This window comes from Vigna unguiculata, chromosome 3, assembly GCF_037176805.1.
Source record: "Vigna unguiculata cultivar grain cowpea cultivar isolate G323 ecotype 2 chromosome 3, ASM3717680v1, whole genome shotgun sequence".
NCBI lineage: Eukaryota > Viridiplantae > Streptophyta > Magnoliopsida > Fabales > Fabaceae > Vigna > Vigna unguiculata.
In genome coordinates, this window is record NC_140794.1 from 22,342,671 (window position 1) to 22,364,685 (window position 22,015).

The following is a 22,015-nucleotide window of genomic DNA, read 5'->3' on the forward strand; positions in this document are numbered from 1 at the left end:
ATTAGCTAGTCATTAATCATAATTATAGCAATTTAATATTTAAAATATCATTAGTGCTGTTGAGCGTCTCAATAATTTTTTTTAAGAAATATAATTATGTTCTACAAAGAATAATGGGTGATTCATAATATATCGGAAAATGTGAATGATTTATAAAATGTTTGTTTTGAAAATGTTTATACCATTATTTTTAAGGGTTAAATATGATTTTATTCATTAAAAATTAAAATTAATTTATCTTTTAATTTTGGTCCAGTTTAGTCTTCCAACTTTATAAATACATAAATTTAATTATTTTAATCAAATTTTGCTAAGTTTATTTGACGTTATATACGTGTGTGATGATAACATTTGAGTTGTTTACATTGTTTGACACATTTATGTTTCAGTGTCAACTAAATTTAAAAATAAACTTAACAAAATTTATTTAAAAAAACTAAATTCACCTATTTTTAAAGTTGAAGAATTAAATTGAATTAAAACTTTACGACGGAGAAACTAATTTAAATTTTCATTGAAAGGTAAGTGACTAAAATATATTTAATCCTATTTTTAATTAAGAGATAATTTATTTAAATTTTTTAATTTTAAAATATAACTATTTAACCCTATTTTTTAAAATTTGACGTATATTTTTACGGATGTTTTCAAGTAATAAATATTTTTCTAATAAAATTTAATATCATTTATGATCATTTAATAATACATATAACTAGTTAAGCGATGAACTATAAATGCATGAGTTGTTTACTAAATAAATTAATCTTATTAATCATAGGTTCATAAAATTAAATGAAATACCCACAATGGCAATCGTAGACTTACAATTAATATTTTATCTAAAGATGTTTAAATTACTAAGTCTTCAAAAATTAAAATTAAGAAGCCGTTAACGAGATGCTATTTAACTGTTGTTTTTACAGAACTATTGATCCATTAAATTTGAAAAATTATTGTCAAAACCTTTCCAATAAAACTTTTGTTTATATGATTTTTTACCAATAAAAATAATATTTAAATGTGATTATCATGAATATTAGTTTCTTAAAATGAAAAAGAGTCGTTATATAACGTATGAACTAGAAAAAGGTGAAGAATAATATTAAAAAAATAATATTTTTTTTTAAAATTTCAAAATACCACTGCCATGCTACCTCTTAATTGTCATGAAATTGTATTCCTTTTTATAGGTGGGCTTTTAAATTTCAGGATGACACAATACTTATTTCCCTATTATATCGTTATTTCTAATTTTATTCTGATTGAAAATTGCGTAAACATTAAATGAAGAGAAAGAAAACAATAAGTAACCTATTTAAAATTGTTTTAAAAAAATAAATTCAAACGACAACTATGGGGGAGATAAGGGTAATTACATTATTTAACTGTATATTTAAAGTTACTTAAATATTTAAAGTGGCTTAAAAACCAGCATTAAATGCATTTTAATAGCGGGTAGTTTTGTAAAAAAACAAAAGAGAAGTTGTTTAGTTTCACCATACCATCTCCCAGACCAGCAGGTGCGTCATCCACCCTCACTCGCACAACGCCAACGGCAAACAAACAAACGACCAAACGCAACAACCACGATAACTCGCCAATATATCACGATACTCTCGCCTTGCTCACTTCAAACACGTTTAAGATCAAACCGTTACCAACGTCATACAAAAACATAAAATTGAACATACCAAACCAAAAATCACAAAACCAACCGTTAGACGACCGTTCCCGACTCAACTCACTCTCCCTTCAGACTAAACGCAACCAAAATAAATGTCCTAGGCACTGATCCCACTTGGACAACCTCGTTTATTTTTCAAACTTGTTCTATATTGTTGTCTGTAATAAAATTTAAAATTACTCTCCTTAATATTTTATACCTCCATTTTCCCTCAAAAAGCATCCAAGAAGAGAAGACCGTTCATCGTTAACTGTGCCTCAATTTCTATTCTCCCTCTGCAACATCACCCCCATTCCTCCTCTTCTTCTCTGTCTATCTACACTCAGACAACGACGTCGTCTTTGTCATGCTTAAAACTCTTCCCAGTTCCAATCTTAAAAACTAAATAAAAATAAATAATTAAATCTCACACTCATGGTTGCCGGCAAGGTAAGGGTAGCAATGGGGTTCCAGAAGTCACCGGCACCGGCCACGCACACCCCTCCGCCGCAGAAGAAGCAGCCTCCTCCATCGCCGTCTACAGCGAAGTCCTCGTCCCACAAGTCCCCGTTCTCTCGCTCCTTCGGCGCGTACTTCCCGCGCTCCTCCGCTCAGGTGCAGCCGCGACCGCCAGATGTTGCGGAGCTACTCCGTCTAGTGGAGGAGCTCCGGGAGAGCGAGTCGCGGCTGAAGACGGAGCTGCTGGAGCACAAGCTGCTGAGAGAGTCCATCGCCATTGTCCCCGTTCTGGAGAGCGAGATCAGCGCGAGGGAAACTGAAATCGAAAGGAGTAGAAGAAGAGCGGAGGAAACGGAAGTGGAGAACGAGAGGTTGAAGAAGGAGTTGCAGGAGCTGAAGGTTCGAGTGGAAGAAGAGAGGAGAGAGAGCGAGAGGAAACTAAAGGCGCTGGAAGATGAGATAGCAGAGATGAAGAAAACGATGTCGTATAGTGGATGTAGCAGTAGCAGTAGTAGCAGAGCAGAGACATTAGAAAGTCACGTGCACGACCACGAGCACGAGCACGAAGCTTCGCAGAGGTTGGTGGAGGTTTCGGTGAGGTCGAATGTCATGAAAAGCTTGAAGAAAACGGCGTCGGATCTCGGAAGCGGGATTTTGAAAAGAGAGGCTGCCGAAACGGAAAGGCCACATCACTCGCGGTGTAACTCGGAGGAACTCGCCGATTGCTCTGACTCGGTTCTCTCCAGTTCCGTGAGGTCACGCGTGCCTCGTGTTCCGAACCCGCCACCGAGACCTTCGTCTTCTTCTCCTTCATCACCGTCCAGCGGTTCCTCCAATAACGGCGAAACTGAACAAGCCATTCCGCCACCGCCACCACCTCCTCCTCCACCAATGATGAAGGCAGCGCCTCCTCCACCGATTAAGGCTGCGCCTCCTCCACCTCCTCCTCCACCAAGGAAGCCTACATCTAAGGCAGCCCCTCCGCCACCGCCTCCGCCTCCTCCGGCGAAGGCTGGGAAGTTGGCCCCAGCGAAGGTAAGAAGAGTGCCGGAGGTGGTGGAGTTTTACCACTCGTTGATGCGGAGGGACTCACATCCGAGGCGGGACTCGGGGTCTGGCGGTGCCGCGGAGGTGCCGGCGACGGCGAATGCTCGCGATATGATCGGCGAGATCGAGAACCGCTCCACTCACTTGTTGGCTGTAAGTGCACGTGAATTTGGCGGTGTAATTACCGGTTTGCCACTGGCCATTTATTGTGTCACTGTCTGCTGACATGTGTAGTCGCTTTTATTGCTTTATTTTGAATTGGATTTCTTCGTAGATAAGACAGTAATCTGATTCGAATTTGGTTGGCCATAGTCGTAAATATGGTCTAAAATTATGGCATTTTGTTGAGTTCCTGGTCAAACAAGAAAGAAAAGATTCTTCAATTACTGAAACCCTAGTCCATAGTTGTCAATTAAGTCAAAGAATTTACTTCAGTTGGTTAGAGCTTAGTAATATTAAACTACTAGTTGCTAATAAAAGTTTTTTCCTTTAACCAAAGTTCTGATACTGTCTGATCTCAGGTCAATAATATTTTTTTTTTTTTTTTTGTTTTTACAGATAAAAACAGATGTAGAAACTCAAGGAGACTTTATTCGATACTTGATCAAAGAGGTGGAGAGCGCAGCATTCACGGACATTGAAGATGTAGTGCCTTTTGTCAAATGGCTTGACGACGAACTCTCCTATTTGGTATTTTTATTTTTTAATGTTGTTGTGTTCCTTCTTCCATGATACTTGCAAGAAAATATGCTGTATATCGTTTGTGATTTGTCTGGTTTTGTTTGTTGTTTCAGGTGGACGAAAGGGCAGTGCTGAAACACTTCGATTGGCCAGAGCAGAAGGCTGATGCTTTGCGTGAAGCTGCGTTTGGGTATTGTGACCTGAAGAAGTTAGTATCTGAGGCTTCGTCTTTCCGCGATGATCCTCGGCAGCTGTGTGGTCCAGCTCTTAAAAAGATGCAGACTCTCTTAGAGAAGTGCGTGAATTTGTTTTAAATTATTAGAACTATTAGTATCTCTACTTATTCAAGGTGAATTAAATGTTCATGTGATCACCCTTTAATGCCATTTATTTTAAATTTTAAATGATTATGACAGATTAGAACATGGGATTTACAATATCTCAAGAATGGGAGAATCGGCAACAAAGAGATACAAAGTCTTCCAAATACCCGTGGATTGGATGCTTGACAGTGGTTATGTGAGCCAGGTAATTTCCATGCAAGTTATATTAGAAAAATTTGTGCTTGATAGTAACTTCAGTTGTAGGTTTAATATATAATACAAATAGGTTAGTATAGCAATAGCACGTGATGATGGGCAAGAGTTGTGTTGGCCCATAGTCCTCATTGAATAAAAATGGTGGATGTGTAGTTTGCATAGACTCCTCCATTAATAAAATTTAATGTCCCCACATAGCATGTAGACAAAGTAGCTAGCTGATAGCGAAATGTCAAAGCAGAGGTTATCTTTGCTGATAGGGCTTCGTCGACCTCAATTGTTTTTGCGCTAATCTGCACTAACACTAGCACATGGAATCCCTGTCTATATGTTTGTCTTCTTCATCATTTTAGGTAAATTCTATTTGCCAATAGAAATCTGTAAAATTGTGATATGCATGTGCATCTTGCATTCTGGAAGGAATAGGATTGCATCGTAATAGATTTGTGTACTAATTTTCTTACTACAAAGTGAGAAGAATAGCTCCCTTCATTTATTTTACCTATGAATGTTAAATTGTGGCAGATCAAGTTGGCATCTGTAAAATTGGCCATGAAGTATATGAAGAGAGTCTCTGCTGAGCTTGAGACAGTTGGTGGTGGGCCTGAAGAAGAAGAGCTTATTGTCCAAGGAGTTAGATTTGCATTCCGAGTTCATCAGGTAAATTTTATTTTCAACAATGGTAGAAAATTGACGCCTGTTATCTAAAGGGCTGTTACGTGTGGCAGTTCGCTGGAGGCTTTGATGTGGATACGATGAGAGCATTTCAAGAGTTGAGAGACAAAGCGAGGTCATGCCACATCCAGTGCCACGGCCAGCAACACAAATTCTTTTGCAGGTCTGCAACATGCTAATGCTGGAGCAAACTCAGCTTCAGAGAATTACTTCCCTTTTTTCTGTATTTTGTGAATAGAATGGCAAATAGTATTATTAGCCATCATTAAAGTAGGAACGCATTCTTAATTCATCATTTATCCATTCATTACTGGGAGACCGCAAATCTATGATCATAAAATAGTTGCTGAGTCCAATCAACTGAAAAATTCGCTATCTAACCCAATCCTGCAATTTAATATTTGTTCCATTCACTTCACTGCTTTTTCTTTCACTGCAAATAAATAAACACATTTATTTCTTCGTATTTTGCAACATTTTCATATATATATATATATATATATATATATGTGTGTGTCTGTGCGCGCGCGCTAATATTAACTGATTTTTCTTTTAATGCAAATAAATTTGGGTACTATATTTATGTCATTTCCATTGTTGCGAAATACGAAATAAAAAAACTCCTTTTTTTTCTATTGACCAAAAGGGATTTTGTGGACCTTAGAAAGAGGCACTTACTTGATAATATTGATAGCTACTATGGCAATATTAATAATATTTTGGTAAAAAGGATAAGATATCAACAAATTTTAAAACGGAAGTTTCGATCACATACTCATCTATTTTTGTTTTTGTTTTCGTATTTGTGCATTCTACAATTTCTCATGATCAAGGAGTTAGCCATCATTGGGAAAAGAAAAAAATGATCATAAGAGGTAAAAAATTGTATATGTACGATATTATATAGTCTGTTATAGCAATACATCTTTATTCAATTTAATAGTTATATACAAATCATCTATGCAGAAATGAAATGGAGTAGTTTGTCATCTCTTACATCTTAAAGAATGTGTATAACACATAAGACAATACCTTACAAAGAAAGTCAGAGGAACAAAGTTTAGAAACTTTTACCTCTCTGTACGTATAGTAAAAGCGAGAAATCAAATGGCACATTTATCCGCAGAATGGGGAATTTTTTAAATATAACATGTACTGTATTTCTAATATTTAAAATTGGTGAAAAAAGAATATTCTCTACCACTATATTCTACATAGTTTATAAAATTCGTAAGAAACAAGTTATAGAAATCAACTACTGATCAAAGATCGAAAAACATTGAGCGCATAAGCCACAATTATTTGCTATATTTTAGAAATATTTTTAGAAACTACCCTTAAACATTATTTAATTGACATTCTACTTCATCCTTACAAGACAATAGTGTAAGGTAATGATCAAAAAAAGATAGGAGGTTCAATTGTGTTTTAGAAATTTGTTGTAAATTTTGCAAATATTGCTTATAGTATTTGTTTATGTGCTAGTTTTAAGTTTGACAACTATAAAAAAACTTTTCAAACGCGGATTTCGAAAATTCTTTCATCTTAAGTTAGGGCAGGTGTTATAAATGTAATGTAACATCATAAGGAAGGGAAAAAATTACTCAAGATGTTTTTATACTAGTTGATATGATAGTATAGATTATGTTCAATTCTTATTAATTGATTTAGTTTTATTAAGCAAACTAACGCCGCTACAACATGAATATTGTTTCGCCTTCTAGCTACTCTTGACTAACTTGTACGAGTATTGTTTCGGAAAGTAGTCAATCTTGGTTAACACATCAAGTATTCTTTTTATCACCCAACCATTCCTACCTAAAAATCGAGTATTCTTTAACACAACTATTCCTATCCAAGACAATGATTATCTTAGGTGTGATCAATAGGTTGCTCACTAGAGTAGGGTAACGCCTTTTAACGTTTGCAAGGTTTAAGATATCTCTTCTAGATTAGTAAATGAACATAGAAATGTTCTTATAAAGTTATTAGGGCACAAAAAATATTTTGGCCAAATTTTAACTCACTTGAACACCTCCCTTTTTGTATGAGAGCTTTGATGTAAAAGATGCACTAAATGTGCTCCATGTACACCTTAAATGCTCTCATCTTCTTTAAGCAACATCAAAATAGTTAGATATACTTATTTATCTTTGGACAAAGTGCCTTTACTTGAAATTGTGTGAAACACGGAGTCGTACAAAGTAGATAGACTTTTCAATAGTTAACAAACCATGTGATAGGGAGTTGTTGAAACAAAACAACTTTAACTCATTTTCTAAGAGATCATTGATATGAAAAATGTTTTTATGGATAGGCTTGGTCAAACAGAAACAAAATTTCCTCGCAACATAGAATAAGCATGCAAATATTCATGAACTACTATGTTAACTTAGGACCATGAGCATATCATTTGAATAGAATACATTGCTTATCGACATAAAAATAAACAACATAGTGTTTTACATGAGTTGTTGTTGAACAAGAGACTTTCCTCTTACGGACAAAGCGTGGCCATGTTTTATACTTTGTTGTTTTTAGCACTTAATAAAAATCATGGGTTATTAAACTTTTGTCTAACACCATGCAAACTTTACAATATATAATGAAGCACAAGTTTGATAGGTTGTTAAAATGTTAAACTTAATACTAAATTCTCATTATATCAAATCATATCAAGTTGATATGATCTTTAAGCAATACATTATAGAGCAATTTTAGTATAGATTACATATCAAAGCATATAATAGAAAACTTTTAGTACACAATACAATTGTGAATAAAACCAATTGTTTTTATTAACAAAAACATCAAAACTTATACATCTTTCGATTATGGTTTACCATAGAAACAACACACCACAAAAAACTTTGAAAACTGAAAGCTCCCTTTGAGATTGCAAATTGTAATATTTTGGTCTTCTTGCTCTACTCAACCTTAGCTTGATTTTCCTTCTTTTAAAAGATCTTTGGCTCTTTTTCAAACTATCCTTTTTCTTCTTCTTTAACCACTCTCCTTAACTACTTCTCCTCTTTAAGCTTTCTTCCTTACTAGCTCTCTGAAAACTCAATTTCTAGACTCTTATATCTAGGCTTATTGCACTTTCTTAGTATTTTTATCTCTTTTATCTTTCATTCCTAGCTTAGTTTTTGCACTTTTTAGGAAATATGGGAGTTTTTGGAAATATAGCATAACAAATATGTTTTACAACTGAAACTTAAGAGTTTTTATGCCTTGACCATTGCTGATTCTTTTTCTCATAATTTTCTCCACAAATATACAATTGAGTTGAGCTTTGTTGCATCAGATTATAGACCCATGAGCTTTAATGTGAGTGTTAGAGCATAATTTTTGCAGCTTTTGTCTTATTGCAGTTCATGTTGGAAGTTGGAGGCATTTGCAAGGGGTATAAACAACTTAAACTTTTCTTTAAAACCTGGTGCAATTAACAAAGTTAGGGCATACTCCTCTCAGTCTAATGTGCAAAATGAGCTACATTAAGAATGACCCAAGGAAGTTGAGCAAGTATGGCAATACACTCGGCCATGCCAAGTCAGCAAACAAAACAAAATTACAATCATAAATTAGTAGTAACAACAAACACACTCATACGAAAAGGAAAAGTAGCTTTTGTCAACCCTTGTTGGAATTTTCAAAGGATGTTATTTTTTATTGGGTGCAACAATTATATTAAGAGGAAAGAGGGAAAAGAAACGAGTTTCTTCTTTTAGTATTGTAATTTTAGAACCTTAGAACAGGGGAAATCTTAGTGTTGTGTTTCTCAAGAGCTCCATGGTGTTTTTCAAGAGCTAGCAATGTACTTAAGCTTGTGTCTCAGTTAGATTGGAGAATTTACCAAAACTCTTATATATTAACATTTTTTTGCAGTTTTAATATTGAATATATGTTTCATTTTAGCTAAATGTTTAACTTGTCATTGTTCTAAGATTATGCAAACTGAAAACCTTGATTAATGATCTAACTAATGTGATGTTTGTGCTTTGAATGACCAGTTTAAGTTTTGATTTCAACTTGTTTTAAAAATCTTTCCATCTAAGTTTAATATTATCTTATTATGTTTAGTATTTTATTGGGTTCCAACTTGTTGTGTTTAGTGGTTTCTTCTTCTTTGGTTCATTAGTCTTGGCTTGTGCACTGTTCATCTAGGTATAATGTTGTGTTTGACTTTTTATATAGAGATTATGTGTTTAGGCTTGTATTTTCAACATACAAAAAAGCTTTACTTATGGTGTTGGTTCCATTTTAATTTTTGATGTGTTAATCTCAAGTTTCAATCACAAAGCTTAGTGTTGTTTTTAAGTGTTGATTAAACTTTCCATTCTGTTGTATATCACAATTTCTATTGATTTTCACAACACTAGCTGATGGCCTTCCTCCAAACTCCTTGATGACTTGGTTGATGAATGGGAGTCTCCATGGATGAGTTGTGATGCAGAAGCTACGAAATGGAGAAGAAGAAGTGGTGTTTGGTTCGATTTTTAGTAAAGTATTCCTAAGAGAGGTGAGACCAACTCCCAGGGAAGGAAGCAAAAGTAGACTAAAGAGAAGACTACTCTAGAGTCAACTCAAAACAAGAAAAATATGCACATAATTGGGAAAAATTTCATTACTCAAATTCAAGCTAAGATTACATGAGGTAAGCCCCTATATTTATAGGATAAAAGGAGAGTTAGGTGTCTCCAAAAGTGGGAGGGAAAAATGGTCTAGAAACTTTAATTTTATAGCCACAAGAGAGCATGCACATAGTGTGACTTGCCACCTAAGCAAGTCATATGTTCCTTGCCATGGTGCACATAGGAGAGCTATAAACCTAGCTTGCTCTCCAAGTTAGCACATTCTAGAGTAGAAAAATCCTAATTTTAGGCGCCTCTCTTCAAGGACCAAAACTAGGCCCTTCTCCTTTTAGGCCTAAACTACCTTACTAGGCCTAAGCCCAAAGCATGGCCTATATACATGGCCCAAATAAAATTCCTACACTAATAGGCCCAAAATATTATTATTCTAATTTTTACAAAGAATCCCAAACTAGGTCTTCATATCTTTCTTAGCCCAAATGAACATCAACTTGGGCCTACTCAACTCAGATAAAGCCCTATCTTCTTGGATCATTCTAGCTAATTGCTCTTATGGTTGGTCCCTTTGTTAGGGGTTTGTCATCATCCCCTCCCTCTTGAAAATAACTTACCCTCAACTCTGGAGGGTCTACCTTATAATTTATGCTACTATAAAAGGAATCAAGTCACTTACATAAAGTAGCATTGACTTCAAACTCACTTGGCAGATCTAGGCTATTAGCATTGTTATTGATTCTTTTGACCACTTGAAAGAGACCATCGCCTCAGGAGTTGAGTTTGGACTTCCTTTGTTTTGGAAATCTTTCTTTGCTCAAGTAGAGCCAAACCCAATCCCCTAATTCAAATATGACTTCCTTCTTCCCCTTATTATTCTGTTTCCTACATCTCTCTGTTTGTTGTTGTATTTGGTCTTTCACCCTCTCATGAGTTTTCTTCACAAATTCAGTCTTAGATACCCCTACCTTGTGAATAAAGTTAGTAGGAGTAGGTAAGGGTATTAGGTCCAAAGGATTAAACCCATACACAACCTAAAATGGAGAGACTTTGGTAGTTTTATTGACTATCCTATTATATGCAAACTCTATGTAGGGAAGATACTTATCCCAAGATTTGTGGTTGCCCTTTAAGATTGCCCTTAGCATGGTGCCAAGAGATTTATTAACTATCTATATTTGCCCATCTGTTTAAGGGTTTAGAAGAGGTTGAAAAATTAAGCTTGGTTCCTAGCCTAGACAAAAGAGTTTTCCAAAAGTGGCTAAGGAACTTGGTATCTTTGTCAGACACTGTTGTCTTAGGCAACCTATGAAGTTTGACCACATCTCTAAAGAAGATTTTTTTTATATACCTTATGGCATGGTATGAAATGAGTTATTTTACTAAAACGATCCACTACCACAAAGTAGAATCAAATCCCCTTTTGGGTTTTGGGTAGACCAAGGATAAAATCCATATTAATACCTTTCCAAGGGGATGAAGCAATAAGCAAAGAGGTATATAAACCTAGGGGCATAGTCCTAGACTTAGATTGTAAATGTAAGACCCGGAAAATTAAATAAATAAATAAATTTAATATAAATGCAAGTAATAAGATCTTTATATAATTTAATGTGAGGAGTTATAATAAGGAATAATATTAGTTCAAGTGGTTAAGAGTACTTGGCTATTATCAGAGGACTTGGGGTTTGACTTTTGTGTATGCCATCAATGTGTTAATTTAATTGTTTTATTATTTTCACGTATGCTTAACCATGGAGCCTGATAATATAATCATAGAGGTGTATGAATTATCATGAAACATGAATTGGTAGATTAGTTGTGCATTTGCATAGTAATTGTATTGATGTGAGTTCGAACCTTGATTTACACTAAATAGTTTCTTTTTTGGCCCAAATTCTTTTTGTCTTGAATGAGAAGGTTCAGAAACCCTGGCCATCATAGGGAGCGGTTGGAAAGGCTGAGAAAACCACGGTTAATGACATTTGATGGCCATTAACGTCTCCATTAAGCCATATTTTCGTTTTTTATTTAATTTAATTAAATTAAGGGCTGAAAAGTGGAAAATAAAGGGTTAGTGGAAAAGGAGAGAGAACAATTTGAGTGTGGTAAGGTAAGAGAGAGTTTTCAGAGCACCAAGTTGGACCTGTAAGGAGAGGAAAGGCTAGGAAGGGGGTTGCCATTACTAAAGGTCAATAGGAGACCAAACCTTGGGCAAGTGGAATCTTAGAAAGGTTTTTGGAGCAAAGAAATCCAGGTTAAAGGAGTTGTTATATGATTTTAATTTAATTGATATATTTTCTTGATATGTTGTATGCCAATGATGTTCCTTCTCTTGCATTTTTTTTTTGGATTTCGCATGTTTCTGGAATTTTTCCAGAAATCGCTTGGTGACTTTGAAGGCTTGTCAATCGACACATGGTTTCTAAACCTAATTTCTAGGTTTCTGCCAGAAATCGCCGGCGGCATGAACTAGCTGCCAGGCGACACAACTAGTGTAACTAGTTTTTTGGATTTTGGCATGAACCGCCTAGTAGCGATGAATACTTGCCAAGCAACGCGAGTAGAATTGGCTCAGTTTTGGAGTTTGTGGTTTCTTGACCATTCTGATCGGGGAAAAAGGGTCTTTAATTGTTGGTTGAGTGATGGATGCAAGTAATTGTTGAATTATGTTATGGTTTGAGGTGATTGGACGAATAATTGTATGTATACGTATTAGGGTTTGGAAAAAAATTGGGGATTTTGAGTTCATGGGATTATTGCTTTATGAATTGCATTGAGAAGCTGGTGGTTGGAGTTCAAATTGATTAGATGTACCAGTGGAGGCATGATTGACTGCGGGGCAGTGAAAATGGACATGGGAAGTGAGGTTTGAGAATTTAGGGTTTTCGCATATGTAGGGAAAATGGTAAGATTACTCGGTTTGGTGAATTAAGGTGAGTCTACAATGATTAGGGGTGTGAGACTATGTTCTGCAGGGTTTTAAACCAGTAAAATCATTTATTGGTGTAGCGCCTGATGGTGGGAATTGAACCGCTAGGCGAGAGTTACAAACCAGAGAGTGTAAAACCCGTGAAAATTAATTAAATAAATAATTAATTAATTAATAAATGCGGGTAGTGAGAGCCTTTAAGACATTAATTATTGATTTATATGACGTGGAAGAGTACTAGCTCAAATGGTTGAGAGTACTTAATTGTGTGAGAGGACTTGGGTTTAAGTCCTATGTATGTCAATTTTGTGTTATTTAATTTATTATTATTTTTAATAATATGCTTGATCATGTTGAGCAATAATATAATCATAGAATTATATTAAATATCATAAAACATGAATTGGTTGATTGGTTGTGCATTGAATTGGCATTGGCATGGTTATGGGTTCGAACCTTGGTAATTCTAAATTAAACTTCTTTTTTGCTAAAATTAGTTTTGGCGTGAAGGTGAAAAGGTAGAGAAAACCCTAGATGAATGAGCAGCTAAAGGAGGCTGGGAAAACAGTCCATAAGTGACTTTGAATGATAATTAAAATCAGTTTTAATGTCATTTTCGTTTTTCCTTCATTATTGTTAATTAAGACGTCGTTAAAAGACAAATTGTGAGAGAATAAAGGGGATTGGAGGCTAGATTTTTGAGGGCATTGTAAGGTGCACGAAATTAAGGGAAAATAGTGAATTAGAGGAGCTAAATTGAGGTGGTGCTAAGGAGACCATTGGTTATCAAAGGGAAGGTATAGCAATTGTGTTTTAAGCAAGAAAACCAGGTTAGGGGAGTTTTACACGTTAATTATATGTTTAATTGTGATTGCCATGCTAAATAGATAAACCTTACGTGTTATCTTTATTTTAAATTCGATTGACATGCTAAATAAAGTAATTTCATGTGTTGATTATTTTAAGTCTGATTGGCATGCTAAATATGGTATGATTATGTATGAATTGTTGTATTCCAATTAAAGTTGTGGTTCTGGGAAATTTCCAGAAATTGTCTGGTCGGCGATGAAATGCTGCCAAACGATTTTTTCCTCTTTTAGGCAATTAGGGGTTTCTATAGAGGAACCACCTGCCAGATATAGTGTAAAATAGCATGTTGGACCACGGTTGACCAAATCTTTGCCCAGAGTTGACTGGTTGACCAGTGCTGACTCGTTGACTGTCCAACGAGAGGCTGCCACGTGTTAGAGCAGTCTCTCTCCCAAATCAGAATTCCTTTTCGCAATTAGGCTTTGGTTGCCGTGAGGGTTGCCGCAAGGTGCGTTTCGCAGATCCGAGGGGGGCCACTGTTTTGCGATGGAGGACGTGTTTGGCGGGGCGTTTCGCTGCGATACGGACGACACGAGGCATGCATCCCAGTGGCAGTGATGGTGCTTATGGCCAAAGATCAGAGGTTCACGAATGACAGAGGCTCTACGTTGCATCACAGAATCATGGTTTCCCTCACGGGGAAGGAGATCAACGAAGGTTTGGTGGTGGTTCCGTGAGTGGTCGTGGTTGCTGCAGGTCCCGTGAGTGGCGCTGCAATGGTGGTTTCGACAATATGTTGAACGAAGACAATGGTGGCGCGAAGGCAACACAACAGAGTTTTGAGTTGGTCACTGCAGATCTCGTGAGCAGACATGGTGCAACAGTGGTGGGTCTTGACGTATGCGAGAATGGTGCAGGCATGGTGTTGTCGGCGTGATGCGAAGATGGGGGTTGCGATTATGGCGTGCGAGCACTGGTGGTGGCTTCATGATGAAGAAGACGCAATGGTGGTGTGGGAGTTGCAGGTTCGAGCATGGTGCATGTTGGTGGCAGCAAGGGGCAAATGAGAAGATGGTGGTCGTTGTTCCTGTGAGGGCAATCACGGCGTGGTGGTGGCTACGGGATGCTCGGAGAAGATGATGCGAACTCGCGAACTCCAACAGTGCAGCAGCGATGGCTACAATTTCTGACGAGGGCGCGACGGGCGGCTGCTTTCCGGCGTGTGCAACGGTGGCCGAACGAGGTCGTGGCAGCAATGGAGGTGGCGGCTGCAAAGTGGGTTGGTGCGGAAGAGCGAGAGAAGGAGACTAGGGTTAGGGTTTGTGTTGGGAAGGAGACGATGACGTGGCAAACATTGATTGGTGATTTGAGTTAGTGGAGGATTGATGATGTGGCAAACTGTCATTGGCTAATTTAGTAAGTGGAGAATTGCCACGTGACAATATCTGGTGGACTAGAGTTTAAGTGACATTAGGGGTGCAGCTTAGTAAAAAGGAGGGGTGCAGAACAAAAATTGAAAGTCCAATTACAGAAGGGGGTGTGAACCTGAAAACAAGGGGTGCAATTAGCTCCAGAAATGTCCTTTTTCAGAAATAGATAATCCAATTGGGAAAAAGGGGTGTAAACATGAGAATTGGGGGTGTATTTAGTACCTGAACTATTCCTCTCCAAAATTCTTATTTTGGGACTTAATTTATGAATTAAAATATTCATTATTTACACTCTTAAGGACTTAAACTAAATTACAGTGCATTATTAAACTCAAGAATATCCAATAATATAGTATGCAACTAAATACAATTTTTAAGCGCAAAAATAATATTAAATTCCCAAAAATTTAATTATTGAATGTGAGCCAAGGTTCTACTCATCATACCTTCCAAGCGGTCTGGAAGAGTGCAACTCCTAGTGGTATGTGTTCTCCGCCAGGCGATTGTACCACAGCGGTATTGGGTTTCTTACTCTTGACGTGCGTGATCTACAAAGTTTTAGTGATGCCTTAAAGGTCGGCTTGCTGTTGTTCCTTGAGTTGAGCTTGGAACGTATCCCTTGAGCTGAGCTCGGGATAGGGGTTAAGCATGTGGCATTCCTCGAGTTGAGCTCGAAATGGCATCCCTCGAGTTGAGCTCGAGATGGCGGGTGAACACGAGGAACCCTTGAGTTGAGCTCGGGTTGGCGAGTGTTGCCGGTGTGAGTGTACTGGTTGTGGCTAGTACGGATGGGTCCAGATAGACTGCCCTCCTCAGCAATTAACTGACGAGTTTGGTAGTCTTAGGACGTTACAACCTTTGTTTGTATTTGGGAACTCCACCTAGCGTTGCAGTGTGTGATCCGTAGCATGGTTTTCCGAACGTGCTCTATCGATTGTGGCCGATAGGTATGGCAGCAAGACATCTTGAGGTAATCGCTATAAGACGTAGAACACAATTGTCATGGTAGTGGCCATGTGGTGTGGGATCAAAGGAAGAGATTCCTTTGGTGTGATTGTGTGATATATATAACTGTGCAATATTTATATATATATATATGTGTAATTTGTTAGCTGACCCTATCTACTTGTATTTAGTGATGATCGTGTACGCGATACACGAGAGCAGATGATATTGCAGGTGGATCTGGTGAGGCCTAGAGACTGAGCGGGGCTAGTATTGGGAGAAGATTTTATTAGAACTTTTATCAGAGTTTTTATTATGTTTTGGAACAGTTGTAATATTTTATATTATTAAACTTGGTTTTTATTATGGATTTTATGTTGGAGTTATAGTAGAGGTTTTTAGATTATTTATTACTACTATAAGATTTTAATTTTCCCACATTTTGGGAATATCAGTTATAATAAATGAAGTTTTATTATTTACTTCTTTATTTTATTATTTAAATCCGTAATATTCGGTCGGGATGTTACAGAGAGGTCCTAGAGCGTGTAGCACTTGGTTGTGAGGATGATTCTGCCAGGCGATAAATATGTGGGAGTGGCCACTAGAACACGTGGTGCCTGGGGTGAGCAAGGTCCCACCAGGCGATATCTACAAATTCAGATACCTCTAGGGTGCATGGCACCTGGCGAAGTATGGCTCCTGCTAAGCAGTCTTTAGTGTTATTTCGCCTGGCAACGTTTAGGCTACACCAAGCGATAACGCAAAGGGCAGGTGCTTTTTATTTGGAAACGTTGTGTGGTCTACAATGTTGTGGATGATACCTTTGATTATGAAGCTTGTTGAGGCCCATTCATGAGTTGTGGCTTAGAATGGAAGGTAAATATGTGGCGATCTTGGGTTGTGGTATGGTGATCTTGGAAATCCGGTGAGCATGCGAGTTATGGCTCATATTGGTTGACTACACGTGCCTTGCAATCATAAGTAGTGGTCATAATGTTGTGAATCTTGTGTTGAGAATACAAATTGCGATTCCTATTTGGGAGCTCCACTTGGCATTCTGATGGTGGTTCGTAACATAATAGTTTTGCACGTGTGTTCTACAAGTGGTGCCTTGTAGTGGTGGAACCACAAGTGGTGGCTTGTGGCAGCAAGTGTCATCTTAAGGTCATTATCAGAGTATGTAGAACTTGGATGTAAATGGTGGTGGCCATGATTCTAGTATCGGAGGATGGAGGTTCTTCGACAGGGTGTGGGTTTACATTATGTTGTTCATTATTTGGTTTATCCTGTGAGCTCACCCTATTTGCTTGTGTTTGACAATGATCGTGTAACTTGTTATACGAGAGAAGATGACGTTTCAGATGTTACTGGTAATATGTAGAGCCAGAGCAGGGCTAGCATGGGGATATATAGAGCAGATTTTACTACTATTTTATGTACTTTAGATACTATGGTCTTTATGATTTGGAAACCAGGAACTATTGATGTTTTAGTTAAATTTTTGAACTATGCCGCGTTTGATAAATTTTTAAATTTTCCTGCGCTTTGCAAAAGAAGTCTTATTAATTACCTATTTATTTTTGCGTATTATATTTATTTTATTTAAATTAGTAATATCTGGCCAGAATGTTACAGTAAACATGCAATGCATTTATGACAATGTCTTTGGACTTCTTTTTTCATGTGGAGCTAATAAATTTTTTTCTCTAGAATGCTTAGAGTCTTATCAACTCCAAAATGACCCATAACACCCCCCCTCCCTCTCATGTGTTTCTTTCACTAAGAGTTTTCTATGAGATCCTTAGGGCACACAAAATTCTCCTTCTTTAAAGAAATAGCCTTGGGAAACATAGAAATCCCCCTTGTGTTTTCTTTTGACAACTAGAAAAAATGGAAGATAACTTAGAGTTTTATTCATACAATTCATATAAGTGATCATATCCAAGAATTTGGGCTCCCATTTTTGAAAACAAGTTGTGCCTTCTAGGTAAAGCATCAACCACAAGATTATTTTTACCCTTCTTGTATTTTATCACATATGAAAATTGTTCTAAGAATTCCATCCACTTTGCATGTCTCTTATTCAACTTATGTTGTCCCTTCAATCATTTAGGTGACTCATTGTCACTATGAATGACAAACTACATAGACACTAGATAGTATTCCCAAGTTTGAAGGGCTCTCACCAATGCATAAAACCATTTGCCATAGATGGGATAGTTGAGGGAGGCACCATGAAGTTTTTCACTAAAGTAAGAAATTAGGTGACCTCCTTGCAACAACATTGCATGTATGCCTTCACTAGATGCATCACACTTTAGCTTAAAAAATTTTGAAAAGTCAGGTAGCGCTAGAATGGATGTATTAGTAAGTTTTTCCTTGAGTTGCTTGAATGCAGACTCTTGCTTTTCATCCTAAACAAAAGACACATCTTTCTTTATCAATTCATTAAGGGGTGAAGCCAAACTAGAGAAGTTAGGAATAAATCTCTTATAAAAGCTTGTCAATCTGTGGAAGCTCCTAACCTCTCCAACATTTTTAGATGTAGGTCATTCTCCAATGGCCTTGATTTTCTTGGAGTCAACATGAACCCCATTTTTGTTGACAATGAACCTAAAAGGACCATACTATCTACACAAAATGTGCATTTGTCTACATTTGAAAAAAAGTTGGTGTCCCTAAAAGTGGAGAGAATAACTCTCATGTGTCCTATGTGCCCATGCAAACTTCAATTATACACCAAAATATTATCAAAATAGACTACTACAAGCCTATTAATGCAATCTCTAAGAACATGATTCATGAGCCTCATGAATATGCTAGGTGCATTAGTAATGCCAAAAAACATCACCAACCACTCATATAATCCAAACTTAGTTAAAAGCGGTTTTTCACTCGTCACCCTCTTTAATTCTTATTTGGTGATAACCAATCCTTATATCAATTTTAGAAAATATAATTGACCTGATGAGGACGCTATAGGCCCAAATCCAGGTCCACGTGTTCCTAAAGATCCAAGCCCAATCACAGGCCCAATAACAAGAGGCATGCTTAGAAGAATCTAAATGGACTTGCCTCAAGAGGATCAAATTCATCATGGGATTCAATATGTTGTTCTCATGGGTTAAAGAAGACATCAAAATATGAGAGCACACATGATTGGAGCATTAGAATAGATTTTATTTTGGGTCACATGTTAGGCCATGTTATAGAATAAAAATGCTAAAGTATTTTGTTGTTTAGCCTTCAAATTGGGCTAATACAAGCCCAATTAAATCACTTAGCCGAGAATGAGCTTGGGGGACAAGGCTTAGAGCGCCTCTTGTCTACTTTGTGCAAGCAAGAAGAGTGTGACTTGCCACATGGCATTAGATCCCCCTCTCTTTTGCATCACACGAGCACCATTTGTGCTTCTTCTCCAAGCTATATCTCCATTTCATTTCATGTTACATTTACATTACATTAGGCCGGCCATGCATCCTATAAATAGGGCCTTCTTACTCTTGTTGTTGAGAGTACTCCACTTATTGCCTCTAGAGTAATTTTGCTAGACTAGTTTCTACCAAGAACTCCTCTAGCCTCGTTCCCTAGAATAGTTTTCTCTTATAGGTTTCATCTCCACTTCACATTCATTGCTTCAAGAGCCTCCAAGCTTGAATCCACTCCTCCATTCCAACTCCATTTCCGCTGCATTCATGGACCTTTTCCTCTCCATTGTGGTGCTTGAAGGTCCATAAGGACCCATGCAACTTATCAAGCATATCATCAAGTCTAGGGACTGGATTCCTATATTTAATAGTGATATTGTTGATGGCTCTAAAATCACAACACATTCTCCATTTGTTATATTTCTTAGGTACTAGTAAGGCAAGCACAATATAAGGGCTAAGACTCTTTTGAACCCAACCCTTCTCCAACAACTCTTAAATTTGAGATTCTATCTCCTTGTCTCTTGTGGGTTAGTCTTATAAGCAATGGTGGAGCACTGTTAGGGCAGGGAGGGGCCATGCCCCCCCCCCCCCCCCCACCCCCCCCCAAAATTTTGAATTTTTTTTATATTATATATTTTTTATATTATAGATATTAAAAAATGTATTATAATTAAATCAAATATTTTATTTCGTTTATAAACATAATAATTAATATTAATAAATATTAAAATATAAAATTAAACATAATAAGAAATAAAGAATAAAAAGATTTATCAAATATTTTTTTATTTATTATGGCTTAAGTTTCTCACAATTTGTTCTCATATTCCATTCTCACATGTTTTTTTTGTTTTTGAAGAGAAAAAGATCTATCATTTTTGCTCTTATTTCTCCTTTGTTCTCTTCCATTCTTGAGAGAGAAAAAAAGAAGATAATTCTTTGGTCTCAATTGATAGTGAAATATTAGTTTAATAATTTATTTAATGAGTCTGTTTTATATTAATTTTTTATTTTATGAACATAGAAGAAAAATTATTATATTGTGTGTTTTTTTATAACCGAATTTTAATTGTGGTTCCATTATATGTCTTGAGTTTCTCACAAATTGTTCTCACCTATCTTATTTTGTTTCTGAAGAGAAAAGATAGATATGTGTGATTTCTTTTTTAGTTATTGTTATACTAAATTATATATTCATTTTTATTTTATTAGTGATAATAATTAAATGTATAAATTTTTGATGTATTATTTTGGCTCTCCCAACAATTTTCGTCAAGATCTGCCATTGCTTATAAGTTGGTTTATTTGGTAAAGGTCTATTTGATGCTCTATTCCCCTAAAAGATGGAAGTCTTTTAGGCAAGTCTAATAATACACATTTGACGAGTCTATTGATGCGTTGATTAGGCAAGTTTAGCAATATACATTAGACGAGTTTTTCCATACACTAATTAAACGAGTATAGCAAAAAACATTACACAAGTCTAGCAACACATATTATACGAGATTGGTCATACACTAATTAGACGAGTATAACAAAAGATACCAGATGAGTCATTCCATATGTTTATTAGATGAGTTTAAGAATACATTAGTTAGATGAGTATAGCAAAAAAAATAGACAAGTATTTCGACATATTGGTTAGACGAGTCTAGCAATATGCATTAGACCAGTCATTCATATATTGATTAGACGAATCTAGCAATATACATTAGACAAGTTTGTGCGTACATAAATTAGATGAGTCTATTAATATACACTAGACAAGTCTCTCCATTCACTGATTAGATTAATCTTGGAATACACATTAGACGAGTTTGTTCATACACTAGTTACACAAGTGTTAGGAAAAACGTTAGACAAGTCTAACATACATTGATTAGACGAATTTAAGAATACATTAAAAGAATCTAAGAACACAAATTAGATCGGTATGTTTATACACTTATTAGACGAGTCTTGCAAATTTTAAAAATAATTATAAAATTTAAAGAGTAAAATAATTACATAATTTATATTAATAAAAGTAAAATTGATAATAAAAAATACTTATGGAATAATTACAAAATTAGTTCTCTTATTGGTAATATGGTATGTCTTTTAAAACATTATAGATTTCTAAATGAAGTCAGTTTAACTAATACTTCTTGACATTACAATTTGTCGATTGAAGTAAGTTTAAATAATGTTTCATAGTGTTACAATTTTCTAATTGATGTCAGTTTAATTATTGTTTTTTATTATGCGTAGTGCTACATTAGACAAGTATTTTCATAGATATATTAGACGAATCTATTATTATACATTAGATGACTTTGTCAATTCTCTAATTAGACAAATATTGTGATACACATTAGATGAATTTATTCATACTCAGATTAGACGACATTAGATTAGCATATTTATATACAGATTAAACGAGTCTAGCAATATATATTAAATGAGTTTGTCGATGCACTAATTAGACGAATTTATCATCACACATTAGACCAATTTATTCATCCATTGATTTGTATTTTTAGTGAATCTACTCTATATATTTCTACATAATTTATCATTTGTATTTTTTAGAGAATCTAGTTTGTATTTTTACACATAATTTAACTTTTATATTTTTATAAAATCTACTCTTTATTATATATATATATATATTCCTAAACCTATATATATATTTTTTCTTCTAAACCTATAAATCAATTTTTGAGTTGGTTCTATTTAAAACTTAATTATAAATTTAAGATAAAAATTTCTTTACTTTAACTCTCTTTTAATATAATATTTATTTACTAGGAAGACAAAACACAAACAAAC

The 22,015-nt window shown here is 35.8% G+C and overlaps 1 protein-coding gene across 1 annotated transcript; it reads left to right on the plus strand.

The window, feature by feature from the left end:
* Positions 1 to 1,662: 1,662 nt before the first annotated feature.
* LOC114179309 (protein INCREASED PETAL GROWTH ANISOTROPY 1-like) lies at positions 1,663 to 5,380 on the plus strand. Its single transcript, XM_028065600.2, has 6 exons — positions 1,663 to 3,322; positions 3,728 to 3,859; positions 3,964 to 4,145; positions 4,267 to 4,378; positions 4,915 to 5,049; positions 5,118 to 5,380. The coding sequence occupies exons 1-6, from the start codon at positions 2,099 to 2,101 to the stop codon at positions 5,241 to 5,243; spliced, it is 1,911 nt and encodes a 636-aa protein (XP_027921401.2). The 5' UTR covers positions 1,663 to 2,098; the 3' UTR covers positions 5,244 to 5,380.
* The last annotated feature ends 16,635 nt before the right edge of the window (positions 5,381 to 22,015 follow it).

What these genes read in the sequence shown, in the direction of transcription:
- LOC114179309 (XM_028065600.2), top strand. Translation starts at nt 2,099, where the DNA reads ATGGTTGCCGGCAAGGTAAGGGTAGCAATGGGGTTCCAGAAGTCACCG. An exon ending in GCTCCACTCACTTGTTGGCT is followed by an intron (nt 3,323 to 3,727) that starts GTAAGTGCACGT and finishes TTGTTTTTACAG; the next exon opens with ATAAAAACAGATGTAGAAAC. An exon ending in TTGCATTCCGAGTTCATCAG is followed by an intron (nt 5,050 to 5,117) that starts GTAAATTTTATT and finishes TACGTGTGGCAG; the next exon opens with TTCGCTGGAGGCTTTGATGT.